The sequence below is a fragment of the Lampris incognitus genome, chromosome 18 (assembly GCF_029633865.1).
Source record: "Lampris incognitus isolate fLamInc1 chromosome 18, fLamInc1.hap2, whole genome shotgun sequence".
NCBI lineage: Eukaryota > Metazoa > Chordata > Actinopteri > Lampriformes > Lampridae > Lampris > Lampris incognitus.
In genome coordinates this window covers 27,008,163-27,025,095 of record NC_079228.1, presented here as the reverse complement: position 1 = coordinate 27,025,095, position 16,933 = coordinate 27,008,163, and the positions used below count along the sequence as shown (strand labels likewise).

At 46.6% G+C, this 16,933-nt stretch overlaps 1 protein-coding gene across 4 annotated transcripts in view; it reads right to left on the bottom strand.

Annotated features, from left to right (window-relative positions):
* The window catches only part of nfatc1 (nuclear factor of activated T cells 1), a 39,508-nt gene extending 22,800 nt beyond the window's left edge, over window positions 1-16,708 (bottom strand). For 3 of the 4 annotated variants that reach the window (XM_056298530.1, XM_056298531.1, XM_056298532.1), the window contains exons 1-6: window positions 16,326-16,708; window positions 10,196-11,243; window positions 9,524-9,683; window positions 4,459-4,661; window positions 2,432-2,604; window positions 947-1,087 (exon numbers count right to left, since the gene is read on the bottom strand). In XM_056298530.1, coding sequence (XP_056154505.1) covers window positions 947-1,087; window positions 2,432-2,604; window positions 4,459-4,661; window positions 9,524-9,683; window positions 10,196-11,243; window positions 16,326-16,344 — 1,744 coding nt within the window. In that variant the 5' untranslated portion in view covers window positions 16,345-16,708. The remainder of the gene's footprint in view (window positions 1-946; window positions 1,088-2,431; window positions 2,605-4,458; window positions 4,662-9,523; window positions 9,684-10,195; window positions 11,244-16,325) is intronic. The other variant, XM_056298533.1, reaches the window with a different exon arrangement.
* Window positions 16,709-16,933: the final 225 nt, after the last annotated feature.

The following is a 16,933-nucleotide window of genomic DNA, read 5'->3' as shown; positions in this document are numbered from 1 at the left end:
TTTAATATTGCAATACATATTACAAAAAACAAAAATAGTGCAGCGTTGATTTATTCTGGATACAGTTCAGTCCATTTGAGAAGAACAGTGAAAAAGAAAAAAGTCGGTACAAAAACAAAACAAAACCCTCTGGTTTTGAAAAACAATCTGACTCGTCTATTGTGAAGTGCTTGGAGGGGCTTGAGTGTGCCACCCCATTTGGATTTCTTCTTCTCACAGGTGGAACAATGACAGGGCTTCCCTCTCCTCTGAGGGACTTGCCTGGCCGACAGGATGCACACGTGTTTACACCGCTCAGCCTTGGCCCAAAACATACCTCACGTTGCTTTTCTAAAGCTAATCAAGGAAATTGCTGTTTGTAAACCTCCTTACATAGACATCTGGGAGCAGTCCTGTCTTCCTCTCAACCAAAAATGGCTTCGAGTAAGAAAAAACAAACAAACTCACCCCCGAATACTGAGACATGGTGCATACACACATGCACTTTCACATGCATACAAACACACACAAGAGGGCACCCACACACCCACACACACACATACGTGCATGCATGTATGCCATAGCACCAATGCGGGCAAAGGCAAATGCACGTGCGCAATGCACGCGCATGGAGCACATGCTGCATTTGTGATCCATTCCTCTGCTGAACAGGCAATGGAAACTTCTGCAAATGTAAATCTGCTGGGTTAAAAATACAGCGCATTAATGTGCACCACATGTGGCATTCTGGCAGGATGGAGGATATTTTGACGGCGGGGGAAGAGGAGGGAAGAGAGAGGGAGAAGTCCTGGGGTTTCTCCAGCGACGGAGAGAGGGAGACACACACACGCACGCATGCACGTACACACACGTACAACACACGTACGTGTACACACACACACACACACACACACACACACACACACACACACACACACAGCTGCCTCTCCAGAGCTTTCTCCTTTACCTTGGGCCTTTTCCACGAAAACCACTTTGGAGTCCTGCTGGAAGTTGTGTCCGCTGAGGAGCATCCTCTCCCCCCCGGGGGCGGGACAGGTCTCCAGGCTCTGCTTATCCACCAGCGGCAGCTCCTGGGCCGATCTTTGGGCTGCGGGAGGGGAGGAGACACCGTCCTCATTGCCGAGCTCATACACACCCACTCCCCATGCAGACCTGAGCATCCAGACTGCTCTGAATCACAACCTAGACAGCTTTCAGAGAGCTGCGGTGGCCAGCAATGCACTACCTCCTTCAGTGTTAGGAATAAACCACTCCTTTGCCCTCAAGGAGGGAAAGATCCATGTTGTATCCATTTGTAATTCTGGAGTTTGTCTCAAATTTGTCTCGAATGGCTGTTTTTAAGAGCTGTTTGGCACCATCATTATTCTGGTACCATTATACGGTGCTATCGTTTCAGATTCTTTTTCTTTGGGAAGGGGGTTCAGGCTCCTACGGTCTAAGTGCGATAGGTAGAACTTTTTCTTCACATGTGCAGTAAATATGTTTAATTTGCACTTTATTTAAAGCCTGCACCGAGTTACTTTGGCTCCTCTGCACTTTTGCACAAGAAGCAGCAGCTCCATGTTTCTGTTCAATGCTCAGTCTCATTGTGTTTTTACTGCTGCAGTATTTTAGCTGTTGATGTTTTTATTCTTTTCATTGTTTTATTGTTTATGCGTATGGCGAGCTTCGCTTGTTGTTTGTAATGTTATGTCAGGCTGCAGCGAACTGAATGGTCTCACTCATCTGTTTGCTTCTCCGTCTCTTTTCTCTTGCTCGTGAAATGTCATCATTTTTAGGTCTTCACTGATCATAAATGCAACACAGTTATCTCAAACAGATTTCTCTCGTAAAAAGGCTGGTAAGTACAGGGTAAGCAAAAAGGTACAAACTAAGCCATTTTCTGTTTTTATCATCTCTTGACAGATTTCATCACTGATGCGCTGGACATTTTTCAGCCATCTCTCATCTTAAGTCTGCAAGGACTCGGTAATAACGTTCCCCATCTCTCTCCTCTTCTGTCTCTGTCTCTCTGTCTATCTCACACATGAATACAAAATGAAATTTGGTCAAAAACAATTGCCATGTGGCTGTGTTTCAGCAGCTAACAATGGGTCTATTTCAAGGGGACTGAGATCATGGTTTAACTACTGCCTTTCATTTACCTCATAAGACTTAATCTCTATGGCAACTATCACTGCCAGAACCACATGAAGCGCTCAATCAAACTGGGTTTATCCCAGTCTTCTGCAAGTTCAAATCCAGTGCAGCAAGACGCCAATGGAGCGGATCTTGCAAAGTCTAAGCGGCCATTACATACATTTTACAGGATGAACAAGTAGCTCACACAGAAGTTGCACTTTTGTCCGCTTCATATATAAGACTTGGCAGGCAGAGGCAATTCTGCTGGGATGCTTTTTGAGGAAAGGCAAAGATGAGGAGTTGTACTTACAGCACTCGATGGGGTTGGACGCAACTTGCAGGGACACGGTTCTCCCCGTGGGTTGGTTGATGTGCACACGAAACACCATACGCACACGTGTGTTTTTACGTCCGATGTCCGTCTCCCCCTTCCTCAGCTCTATATCGGAGTTACGCAGCTTCAGGATCCCCGCGCAGTCGATTCTGTTTTGGCGAACGGGGGAAATTGAAGAAAGGGTCAAGCGGGGAATCTGCCAAAGTCTGCCGATGCATTAAAGAAATCGCTGGCTCCCCCTGGGAGAGATATATAATATCTTACCCCGACAAACTGTGATTCATAATTCTGCCAAATCAAAACTGATCTCACCCAAAACTTTTTCAACAGGGTTCTCCATCAAATGGTAGTAAGATCTAAACCAGTAACCCCAGATGAGCGCAACCTCTCAGACTGAATCTAAACTTGAGTCACATTTATTTATACAGTGCTAAATCACAATTTAGTCCCAGAGGGCTTTGACAATTTTACTCTGGGTTCTACAGAAACGAATTTCCCCGAATCCTTACAGCTTCTGTAATGATCAACAACTGAAGGAGCTAGATCTCCAAACATTACCCCCCCCCCACACACACACACACATTTCTCATGACAGAGCAACCATATTGTCTTTAATTATGTTTTTTTACAGTTCCCAAGCCTTCATCAGACACTTAATAAAAAGGTTCCCCCGCCCTTCGATCTGCGCTGCGGTCTTTTTCTAAGTCTCTGCACTCAAATTGCTCTGGCCTTTCAAAACAATTTCAAGCTTTTCTGTCGGCGTGCTACGTGATGCCGCATTCCTCAAAGCCTAGTTAATGTCAACTTTTACACACATTCGAACACTCCCAAACATTCTTCAGCCAGACACCGGGGTCCGCTTCCCTGGCGAAGCAATCAGGTGTTGATGTTAAAGGACCCCAGCTGTTCAGCAATCCGCCTACACAGACGGCCCTGCACTCTGTTAAGTAAAAAACCACACACCGAGGTGTCTGTTCAATGCCTGACGAAAAGTGCCAGACAGCATAACGCAATAGAGCCGGCCCCAGTGCCGCCGATCTTTTTCATGAGCGAAACCGATTTGTCCTCAGCACAAGTAGGCCAGCGACTTTCGTGGTTTTGACACCCAAAATATGCACAGAAAAAAAAAAAGTAATTTGTGACGTAATTTAAGGCGCTCCTTATGCTGACGACCTAACTCATGATGAATGTGTATTTGAGAGACATCCCAATGTCTATTCTATAGGTTCTATACCACATAACAAAACATCCATACGTCACGCTGGACGGCGTGTCAGAATCAATAAAAGTGACACAAATCCCTTGATTACTTCGAGGCGTGTCCTCTCTCAGAAAGAGAAACCGAACCCTGAAGTGAAGTGGTTATATAAAGGGAGCTTATGTGTTACATCCATTAAGATGCGGAGAAAGCGCTGAGTCTAGCAAGACTGCTACTGCCTGGAGCCCAGACAGACCCCAGGTCCCTGTTAGCAGCTTTGAGGTTCCCTCGTAACCTGATCTCTGAGGCTTATAAAATGAGAAACCCACCCTTCTGTGTACAGAGTGCAACCCGTTCCAAAGGGATGCGCACGCGCACACGCACGCACGCACACACATACGCACAAGGGCACAGGAGCACATATTCACCCATAGACACAAATACATGGAAAAAACCCATTCCCGAACACACACGTGCATGCAAACATACAAATACACACACACACACACATATACAAACTAGCACACACACAGCCATGTACACAAAAACAAACAAATACAGGTATGGACACACATACATATATATGCATGTACTTATAGTAAAAAAACAAAAGAAACACATGCAAAAACTGAAAAAACAAACAAACATACAGATACCCGCCACTATGCACACATACACACACATGCATGCACAGAGGCGTCTCTGCTGAGCAGCTGGTGCTTATTAGGTGTCATGGAGCCCTAAGCTCCACAGCTCCTCCATCACCTCAGTGATTAAGGGAGAGGAGCCCCATGGCGGTACTCACATGGCCCGCATGTTGTTCTCAGGCAGCAGTGGGATCTCAAGCACCTTGGTGTTGTTCTGCAGGACCTCGTGGCTGGGCGTGGAGACCGTCTTGCCGGTGATGCGGTGGACCTGGTAGAAGGCGTGGGGCCTCAGCAGCCTGTCGTCCGCCGTGCCAATGAAAAGCTGCAGGGTCAGCGGCTCGCTCTCCATGTAGCCGTGGAGCTGTTGGGGGGTGTGTGGGGGGAGACACAGGAGAGGGAGAGGAGACACGGGTCATGGCTGCGTTCTCCAAACATCACCTACTCGCACTCTGTCAAACACACACGCAGGGTCTTCCAGGGGTCGCACTCTCGGGGAGATGGTTTTTGAACAAAGCACCCATATAAGATGTTGTTATTGCTGCCTTCCTGTTTCTTTCTAATTTACTACCAAGGACCGGTGTGCACTTCCCCCATTAATGTCTTGGCACATCAGGCCTGATGGGCCGTTGATCCCACAGTAGCTGAATCTCAAGGGGAGACTGCTGGTGGAGAGCAGTAAAAACCACCTCGAACAAACAGCGCTTTGATTTGTGAGGCCGGCGCTGTCCTGTGACAAGACTGAGCCAGTGTTACAGTGAAATGTGGGTCGCGTCAGCCTCCACAAAGCTGCGGCTAATCATGGCCGAGAGGAAATCTCTGTATCGACCCCACTCAGATCTTTATCAGTAAAATGATCCCACCGCGATTTTGGTTGGAAGCGCCTCACAACGTCTGCTCAGCTATAGCTGGTGGGCTTTGAGGTGGCTCTAAGAGCTCCCAGACATCCATAGGTGTTGCTTGACAGGCGGCCTCCTGCCAGGATGACCTCAGCCACCCATACGGCTGAGCGCAGACTGAGTACAACACCACAGTCTGAAACTTGAGAGTCTCAGCATGCCATCTAAAAGCTATGTGTGTTATCCATACACTGTGACAGGTGAGAAATTAGGGGAGCACACTTGGCATTTGACATCTAAACAGCTGAGATGAATACAGGGGGATGCATTGAGAAACTGGAAGAAAGTGTTGCATTGGCAGGGTGGTCTGGCTGGCGACTAGAGACACCGAAGTGAAAGAAAACTTGAAAAAAAAAAATAGAAAAGCAAAATAGTGTGGGCATTGACAGTAACTTGTCCTGTCAAAAAATTCTTGGCCATAGGAGCCAACTCATCTAAAAGAATGGACAAAATATTGCACACAGCTTTTTTTTTTTGCCCATCTTCTCCCGGATGAAAAAGCGTCACTACCATCCTGAAAATACAATGGGGACTGTCATGTATAGGTGAACTTTCCACACACCGAAAATAGAGGCCAAGTTGTGCAATGTCTTTTTTACACCTACCTAAATGCAATATAGTTTTGAACATTACTATTCAATGCACACAAGTTACACTACTGAGAGCCAGCAGTCTGACATTTATCAGATTCAAGTTAAAACTACCAATTGCATTCCCGCTCTTAGAAGATATTCAGCAAATATTTTGGGGTGTTCAAGCTCCTCAGCACCCACAAAGCCGCTGCCAAGTCCTCGGCCAAACTCAGAGTCAGTTACCTGCCTGGTTGCCTAAGTTACCTAAGTCCTTCTGGTTGTGAGGGCTGAAAGCCTGAAATGTAAAAGAAATATGTAAATAAGGTCCACTTGTCTACACTTACACGGGAAGAAGAGCAGTGGAGACGAGGAGGGACCATAATAAGAGAAGGGAGCTCTGACTGAAGAGGCATAACATGTGATCTCCAGAAGGGATCCTTGTGAGGGTTCAGAAGCCACAATAGTGCCCTAATATGTGTGTAAAGAAATGGGTCGCTGCCTAGCAATGCTGCTTGTATGGGCAGTAGGAAGAGTGTGATGCATCGCGGGTTAGCCAGCTCACAAGGTTGGGCAGATTACTTTTGGCATATAAAATGGTAACTTGAATACCAATTATTTGCTTAGAGTTATAATTCCTACCATAATCCTACAACACAATAATGTTATCTGACTCCTTTCGGTTATTTCTTTAATTTTTTTTGTCCCCAATTGTACCTGGCCAATTAACTTGCTCTCTGAGCTGTCCCAGTCACTCCTCCACCCCCTCTACCGATCTGGGAGGGCTGCAGACTACCACATGCCTCCTCTAATACATGTGGAGTCGCCAGCCACTTCTTTTCATCCAACAGTGAGGAGTCTTGCCAGGGGGAAGTAGTGCGTGGGAGGATCACGCTATTCCCCCCCCTCCCCCTCGAACAGGCGCCCCGACTGACCAGAGGAGGCACTAGTGCAGCGACCAGGACACATACCCACATCCGGCTTCCCACCCACAGATACGGCCAATTGTGTCTGTAGGGACGCTTGACCAAGTCAGAGGTAACACGGGGATTCGAACCAGCGATCCCTGTGTTGGTAGGCAACGGAATAGACCGCTACACTACCCGGACGCCCCTTTCAGTTATTTCTAACATCCTTGCCTTCAAAGAGTTTGCAGTTTAACAAGTTATCAAATCCAATTTGCAGACACTATTTGATATTCTCATCAATAACAAATATCATCTGTTATTCTAAAGTATGTATTAATACTACCATCCTTAATCACACAAACAAGACACTCTGTCGTCACTTTTAAATGGGGTTTTAAGCAACACAAAAGGGATTTTTTTCTCAAAAGTATCCAAAATGGGAATACAGTGGGTTAGAGTAACTGTAACTGTAGTTAGATTACTTTGATCCTATTACATGTAATCCATTGCCTCTCAGCCCTGGCTGTTAAAATCTGGCCATGTATCCGTTCCTCCCTAGTTAGTATTATCACCCACGAGAGGAATGCCAAGACTCTGGCTGCTCAGGGCAACAAACAGGAGGAGACGGAGGTGGAGAGGAACAAGGCCACACTCTCTATTCCCTTTCTTAGCACAGGCCCTTCCTGCTCTCTCTCAAACACACACACACACACACACACACACACACACACACACACACACACACACACACACACACACACACACACGCACACATGCATGGATACTCCAAATATTTGGATATCAACTTTTTTTTGGGGGGGGGCACGTTGAGAGAAAATCCAATGTGACCTAATCACATCCTGTCATGCTTTTTGGTTCACATGACATTTGCTCATCTAAATTTGCTTTGAAATCTAAATTGATAAACGAACTTGAAGACCATAAGGATCTAAAAAAGCCGGCAGTGGGACAATGTCGGCAATTTCTTATTATTGTCGGTTGAACTTGAACCCGTTTGCAATAGCCGGTCTGTACAGCATATGAGAGATCATTTGAGACAAAAAAAAAAAGAGAGAAAAAAAGAAGAAGAAAAAAAGACCTCACAGACTTGAATAAGGGGCATTTCCTCCCCACCGGAGGAGCTCATGAAACCCTGAGCCTAGCTGTGGTGAGGGCGGCTCACAGCATACTTCAGCCTGCCGTCGGTGTAAGGGCGTGTGCGGTTGGGGCGGGCAGCGGCCGTGGCATTGAAAAAGAACAGAAAACACCCGGCGCTGCTGCGCTGGACGGTGGACATGGAGAAGAAGGGAACCACATGGAGCAGACGCCTCCAGAATAAACCTCTGTGAAGTCTGGGCAGGGCTTTTGAATCAGAGAGAAAGGCGTCGGGCAGGGACGGGGCAGGGGGGGGGGGCGGGGAGGCTTGTTGTTCAGCGTCCACGGCAGCAGCCGCGACAACATGTAATCAGGAAGTCACAGGGATCGGACCGCCTCCAACATCTCCACCGAGCCCTGTCAGAAACGTGTGTGGTTTAGCCCCTACCGCCTCCGCAAGACGCAGCACATGATGATGTCAGCTATACACACGGGAACTTTCCTAAACAAAGGGAAGTCTGTGCATTTGGGGTGGAATCTGGCGGAAAGGAGGTTGGGGTGGAGTGGGGTGGGGGGGTTAAGGTGGGCTTAGATTTAGAGAGAACACACGCTCCCTCTATTTCAGCTGAGGCCAACCCAGACCGCTGTCATTAAATCATTAGCACCTAATCGTAGACAAAAACATGCTCCCCGCACAGGCGTGCACTTGAAGCTGGGAAATGCTAAATTGCTCAGGATGCATTTATAGGCTCCCGTACTCTCATTCAGCTGGTGCTGTCTGCTTTCTTTATACACAAAGATGGTCACAAACCTGACAATATGTGTGAAGAACATCTGGCTAGCTAATGTACGGTTTAACAGCTCCACAATGAAAGGAATTCTTTGACACTGGCCATTTCAGTAGTATTTTTGTCACTTTAGAGGAAAAAGTTATTACATTACTAAATTTTTCCACCATTTTCCCTAAAATAGCTGCTGGGAAACGTTAGCTTCCATCCTTCAAACTTAAGGGCATGACTTGCTTTGAGCGAGGTAGTGTTCCTCACTTCCAGTAAAAGTAAATGACAATGAATGAACTTTTCCCCCTCCAAGATCACGTGGAACGTAAAGAAAACATGTACAAATAAAATGAACAGTATTTGTGTTAGAATGCATTTCCAAAGTGCAAAAAGGTATGACAGCCCCGATAGCTTACTTGGTCTGACTGAAGTCGCTCCAAACCATTTGATTTATTCAGAGACTGAGGTCAGAGCTGTGGCGTAATGGTTTGGGGGGGACCAGTCGGTTTTATAACCAAAACAGAACTGCAGTTATCCAATCCTTCTTTTTTTTTCTTCACTCTTCAGACTAGACCACCAAAGCTACGGCGGTTAAAGCTCATGACTAAGCTTTTACCGGTCACACTACATCACTTTGTAACCGTCTGAATTGCGTTTGAAAACGCAATGGAAAAGTTTGAGTCACCCTTGTCTGGACAGGAACTGACTGAGCGGACTGGACTGTCTAATAGCATACCTATGGCATTTCATTCAGGAATGGTACATCTTTCAATAACATGATAGCCAGGCCGTTATCTGAAAAACACATGCTCGCCAATCCGTTTTAACAGGAGAGGGTAAAAACTGTAGGAAGAGTGCAGTAAGGTGAGAAGTAATGAGGGGAGAGAGTTTCACCGACAGACAAGTATAATACCAGCCTAATGGCAGTACCGTGTGTTTGACTAGTCAGTCGGGGAAACCGAGCAGTCTAGCAGACCTGAACTACTGGGTGTCCTCCTGCCAGGGCCTTGACGGCTCCCCTGCTGCCCTCCGTCTCGTAGTGGGCCCGGTGGTGGGACTTGGGCTGCACCTCAATCTGTAGACTGTATGACCCAGAGGCGGATGGCAGCTGCCAGTCGAGGGCGGGCAGGGATGAACTGCGGGGCGTGAAAACAGATCCAACGTGTCAACTTAAGGAGGGAGTCAGCTTATTTTAGCGGTGCTTATCAAGGTAGAATGTGCAGAATGTGAAAACATCTTGATATGCCAGACCTGGTGATAGATTTGAAAATGTGTTGGAATTAACTTGAATGTAACAATGACATTACAAATATGCTTACAGTTGTATATATACACTCACACAACATGTAAACAGGCAGACAGATAGATAAACAGATTGATTCAATGTGATTTGGATAATGATACCTAACAAGACATGACTCGACCAGATGGACTTGGGTGAAGCTGAATTTCGCACATAACTCGTCATACTGTGTGATGTGAAAATTAATCAATAAATCATCATTTCAAAAGAAATGAGGCACCCTGGTCACATTTGAGTGCATGTAAAAGAAATCTTGGCTTGCGTCAGATGGTACAGACAGAACAGTTTTTGTGTTTGAGCTGAGTCACACTCGGATTTTCAGGCTTCAGTCTGGCTTCATCTTACCTGACATATTGCTTCGGCTTAGACCAGGAGTACGGGTGCTGTGGCACATCAAGGAACCCCCCGCAGTAGCCCTCCCTCTTTAAGGGCATGCGGGTAGAGCCGTGATCGTCCTGGCAGAACTCCTCGCTCCTAAGCTCCTCACCTCCGGGCTCCACCTTCAGGCTGACGGAGTGGCCGTGTTCCTGGCTGGTTTTACGGGCCTTCATGGGGATGCCCTCCCCAAGGTCAACCATACCGTCTGTGGTCAGGGCATTGATGGCGGCCAGGATGGCCGAGTTGGTGTACTGGTTGGTGTTGGGGAGCCACGACTCCTCTGTGATGCTGAGGCGGGGGGAGGTCTGCGGGGATAGCCCTGGTGAGTGGTTGGGAGAGTAGGGGTAGTGCTTGTGGGGTGCTCCCCTGCCATTGAAGCTGTACTTCCTCTTGGCACCACAGGGGGAGTTCGGTCTGGATCCGCGCTGACTCGTCCAAGTGTCGTCCGTCATGCTCGTGCGGGGGGATGTGGAGGGGGAGTGGCGCGGGGAGCTGCCCTGAGCGCAGGCCTCACCTGGCAGGGCAAGGGTGGAGCCCTTGGGGGACACGCAGGGCGACTGCCAGGGGGAGTTCTGCGGGGAGTTGTCGTAGTTATAGGAGAAGCCCGACTCGTAGGAGGAGGCTTCTGAGTGGCAGCTACGCGACGAGATGCTGCTGGCTGGACTCAGGCAGGTGGGGTCGCGGTAGCCGTCGGCGTTTGGGAGGGTCAGCGTCACAATGGAGTTGACGCGCTTGGAGACAGGAAGGTTGCTCTCCTCCACCTCATCCTCGGGAAACTGCCCGTAAGCTGTGATCTCGATACGGGGGCTCTCCAGGGTTGGGGCCCCGTTCGGACGGACGCTTGAGGAGGAGTAATAACCAGCATGGCTCATATCGTCTTGGGCTTCATAGCTGGGCGGCTGGCTGACAGAGACAGATATAATGGGGCCGGTTTGTAGGCTGTGGTACTGCGAGGGAAGACAGGGGTTGTCCAGTGGGAGGGAGAGGCTGACATTAGGGGTGTAGCTGTATGCATCTGAAAAGCAAACAGAACGACTTTGTTACCATAATAATCAAACCCACATTCATTGGCCCCTTTACTAAGAGGCATACTGCGACAGCTGCCAAGTTAAGTACCAGGAGAGCTGTTGCGGAGGTGTTGCCTATAATGGTATGAGAAAAGCATGCCTACTGGATCTGGCCTCGGATACTCTCTGATGCAAAAAGAGAGCGAGTTTCACTTTTTTCAAGTGACAGCAAAACCAGGGACCTCAAAGCCTCGTCTATGGGTTTTCCCCAAACACAATTATAGCACGCAAAGGCCAATGACACCAAATCCACTCGGAATGGCACAACCTCGAGAGAGGAAGTTAGGTGACAGGCGCAAATAAAACAGCCAAAAATAACTCCCGTTCGAAAACCACTTTCTAAAAATAACCCGAGGCAAGACCAGGTGGGTTTTCTTTTCCATTTCAAGCTGCCAGATTTATGCTGCACAACGTACATGTTGCAGCCCAGCAACGCTTAACATTATGAAAACACACACTGATGCTTTCATTGGCCAGTCTCATTTTCCAAAAGCCTTCGAAAATAAACACAGGACGGGCATGACTAGATTGGTAGTGTGCTGTAAAGGTGACGCTGTACTCGGCTGAGGAGGTTGGTGGGCTCATACCAACATCCACTCTTGGTATGAGGACATATGAAACTCTGTCTAACCACAAGATGTGCGGTGCACAGGCCGGGGTCACAACCAGGAGCAGAGAGAAAAGACCACCATGTGGGAACTGGGTTGAGGTTACTGTCCTCGAACCTGACTAAATCGTACCACAGTCCAGGGGGCCTCACATATAACCGTTGTGTACACACAAAATGGGGCCTGAAAGAGGCATATGCCACTTCGCATGCAAAAGTTGGGATCTATAAAAACAAACTTGATGGGAGAACATGCGCACCTGTATGGAAACTCTGAGCCATGCATACAAACATTTTGGAGACAGGAGAAATTGGTGACACAGATGGTGAGGTAGTGAATTGAAGCCAAATTGTTGAAATTAATTTCCCTTCATATCACATGTTACTCATGGATTCAAATCAGCAGTGTTATTTGTGCTTGTGCTAGTGAGCAATAACTATTCCATAAGCATCTTTCAACTGTAAAAGACATAAGCCATCTCATCCAAAGGAGTTGAATCAAGTGCAACTGGACTTGGTATATATCCGTGAAGACGTTTCGCCACTAGACCAAGCCAGTCTAGTCAGACTGGCTTGGTCTAGTCAGAAAGGCATGAACTGAGGAAGCCTCTGGGATGAGAGGCGAAACGTCTTCACGGATATATACCAAGTCCAGTTGCACTTGATTCAACTCCTTTGGATAACCATGACCTGGATGAATGAGAACATTCACAGACACATAAGACAACTCAAATCTCAAATCAAATTCTGTTCAATATTCCATCAGTGCCGTCTCACCATCACATTCCCCACACCTGGAGTACAGAGGAGAGTATGGACTGTATGGTAACTTACTGATGAAATTATCATCTGTTGTAGAAATCCAAGATGACACCAAATAGCATTAAAGAATTGCAGAACAGAGCATCAGTAGCTTTTGATAATGCCTTCTAATACTGTGCATAGATCACCAAGTACAATTTTAGTTCTCATATAGTCTTTGGGTGTAAAATCGCTGCAGTGACCATGGCGATGGCTGCCACACACACTCTGCCCTCTCCAGTCACCTCACCCAGCATATCTTCACCCCCTGCACATGCATTGTGTAAACTAGCCAATGACAGCTCTCGCACAATCACTACACTGCATATCATATCCTCATTACTAGTCCTAATCATAATGCAGACCATGTTCAATAATAACAAAACTGACATAAAAAATAAATTGTGTGCACCTATCAAACTTCCCATTTCAAATGATATTCTAGGGTGGGAGACACCACTGATTGACACGATCATGTTGGCAAGATGTGAAGCAATCAGTCTGATTGCTGTAAACATATAAATGCTGCGGTGACACTCGTGCGTAATGCTGCATGATGGATGCACTGGCACTGCTAGAGGACTATGTGAATGGAAGAATCAGCAGGGAACTAGTGTTCAGGGAACACGAAGATTTCCTGGCCCATGATGACGACTGGCTAATAAGCAGATGCGGATTCCCTAGAGCCGTGGTCTTGGATCTATGTGCTGAACTGGGTCCAGCATTAGACGGACCAACCTGATGGAACTGCGCCATCCCGGTACAAATACAGGTACTGACCATGCTGGGTTGTCTGGCAACCGGTTGTTACCAGCAGGAATTATCTGATGTGTGTTTTATATGATTAACCCTATATTTTGTTTACCATCCTGTCTAAAGCCCCTTTTGGGAATATTATAACTCTTAAATTCTACCCTAGGTCTGGGATATCACAGCCATACCTGACTTCAATAATGCCTGCCATTTTGAATGGGATTGCATCAAGTTCCCTTACACTGTGGGAGAGCAGGCCAACATCAAAAGGCAGTTTGCAGCAATATCCCAGTTGTCTAAATGTAATCGGCTCAATTGAATGCGTCAATATTGCTATAAGGGCTCCATATGAAAATGAATTCATTTATGTAAATTGAAAGCATGTGCATTCAATTAATGTTCACGTCATATGTGAATAACTTGGTCCGGACAAATGTAGTGGCACAATGGCCTGGCCACCACATGACTTTTATCCTGACACACAGCAGTGAGGGGAGCAGATTACAGGCAGGCGCTGTGTGTGATGGCTGGCTTCTTGGTAAGTTAATAAACAACGTATTGTAGAAATTCTATCCATTCAAGCCTGATGTATAATTACCCGCAGAGGAAATGCATTACAATGATGCACACACTTGTGCATGCTCAGTTGTGGAGCATGTCATCGACCTCATCGAATGCATGCAAATGGCGGTCTTTAGATGCCTCAGGTGGCAGAGTTTTATACCATCCAAAAAAGTCATATACAACATGGCACAGAGGACTGGCCTATGTCTCCCTCCTGGCCTCCCATGCATGACGGCCGTGACCCACAGCCTCCTCCCCGACAGGAAGGGGGCAAGAATCCATGAGGATGTATTGTGGCATTTGTAAAAAAGGTAAAAAAAAACAAACCCAGCATTTTCATTTTCTAACAAGATCTTTTAACGTTGTTGACATTTCACACGTCTCTTTGTCTCAGTTCGTCAGCTGCCTTTTTGTGTCTGTAAGACAGCATCAGTCATGATCCAGTCACTTCCGGAGGCGCCATGTACATGGGATGCATTGGTGCCAGGGACGGCCGGACACTCTACGGCCACACGCCCCTCGCCACCTAATGCTCCCATCGACTCTGGAAGAACTACAGAACATAACAACACATTAGCTCACTGCACTAAAAAAACAAAAATATTTAACCCATAAGTTAAAGCTTATGTATTTCAATTACATGTCAATTTTCCATCCAATTTGATCACATAACTCCAATGTAAAATATGACAATTCAAGAATAAAAATGTAATATTTTACACGAGTTATGTGATTAAATTGGATGGAAATTTTACATGTAATTGAAATACATAAGCTTTAACTTATGGGCTTAAATATTTTTTTTGAGTGATGTGCTTTCTCATGAGTCTGTTTGTTTACTTAGCCATGTACTAAAAGATAAAATAGTGCTTTCCCGGGTTCGTCTGTGGTCTTAGCCATGTCAGTGTCTCCCTCCTTCTCTGACACTATGCCACACACACACATTTGTTTCCCAGAGTATTGAGGCAATTTCTGTTTCCAGCGTTGTGAGCTCGGGTGTGTCCTGGCCCCACCAGTAGCACAATGATCTGACGGTGGGACACAATTTTTTTTTCACCTCCACCTTTACAGCTGACCACTTTTACTTAATTCTGGTACTGTCCTGTCTCATTGCATTAACCCCACCAGCAGCAACGTGTTGCCACTCACTGCTGTGGCCACCAAACAACAAGTGCTCTCTAACCTCCACCTCACCCACAAGCGCCTTGATTTCTGTCAGGAAATGTCTTTTTCTTGGCCTCCCTCTCGGTTTGTTGTTGTTGTTGCCACGATTCACAGTAGAAACCACCGATCAGCAGGATCGTTTATATGCATCAGCGTTGTCATGAGGAGTTTTGCATTGACCATTTATGGTTGAATGTGGGCGTGTCGAGGGCGGGGTATGAGGCTGAGCCACGTGCGCACATTTCCAGGTGGACTGTGATTTATAAAGGGAACATGGCCTGCAGGTGTGCGTGCGCACGGTTTTGTAAATATGATTTTTCGTTTTTTGGCGCACGCCATATTCAGCTTTTATACGCACGTACACATTTAGTACGGATCCTACGTACCGTTTTATAAACGAGGCTACAGCCCATTTATATTAATGAGGGCTAATATGACCGCTACAGACAGACACAAGCAGTCAGACAGTATACTCTAACCACCGCTCCTGTCTGCTGTAAATTAAAGAGAATTAAGGGCCCTAACCATTAAGACTACGTATGACATCAGTGCTGCACAGTGAGTCCTTGTCTATAAAAGAAAATTATGCTTACATTGTAAAGGTTGTGGTGGGTGACACAGTAGCACTGAAATGTCTGTAAGTCTATAAATAGTTTGCAGAGGCTGCTGTGCATTAGCCTCAGGCTGCAGACCCAAAAGGTGAGGAGCTGCTCCATTTGAGGACCGACTTAATATCGGTCTGAGTCCCTCATATACACAAATTAGCAACACGTATCCAGTCTTGAGCCGCTCACTTTTAACTGCGCTTTCATTTCTAGGAGTGTTTCTAGGCGACCACGCCCACTTTTGCCCAAATCCAGCAGGGAGGGGCACACTTCAAGCTGCTATAACTCTGTTTTAACGACAACGTCCATTTTTACATGCATCAGCCATAATTCCATGCATCGCGTCCTTTAAAAAAGTGTAGTCATGAAACAAACTTAATGTAACATTGTGTTTAATGTATACATTCATCTATATGTAATGTGTCATATAGTGGTGTCCCGTTGAACTCGCTCCCTTCATACGCCACACCAGCAACTTAAATGAAAGAGACAACACGTGAAAAACGCACGTTTTAGGTATGGGAGGTCAAACTCACCCTCTTCAGCAGACTTCATTTTCTTCTTGAAGTTGAGGGCAACGTGTGAAATCAAACTGTGAACACGGCGGCAGATGGGCACAGTCGTTTATCCATATAGCGGAATAAATATTCCCCAGCCCCTGCTTGATATCCTCTGTCACTGCACAACCGCAAGAAATCGGCTATATAATACAAAAATACGTTTAAAAAAGGTTAATTCAAATTCACTTTATTCTGATGCCTTGTCTAAAAACTGTCTTGGCAGTGAACTGAATTAAAAACACGAAGACGTGCGGGATGAGATCATGACGAAGAAAGACGCACGCCCGTCTGCTTTGGAAAAGTCTATTTCTGTCGCTGAAATGTGTAATATGGAGGAAGGGGATCCTGGTCCGTCCGGGTCTGTGTGACGCACTGCTTGCATCCAGGGAGGACTCTGGCGCTTATAAAGGCGGGGATCACCTCCCCGCCGGCGTACCGCCTCCCGATATGTGACGCACCCCCGCCTCCGACCAGCAGATGGGTCCGATGGAGATTCTCCCCTCACACTGGGATTTCTACACTAGACGCTAATTAGCCAAGCTGGCAATGAAGCCTGTAGGCAATAAAAATGAATAAAACAGGCT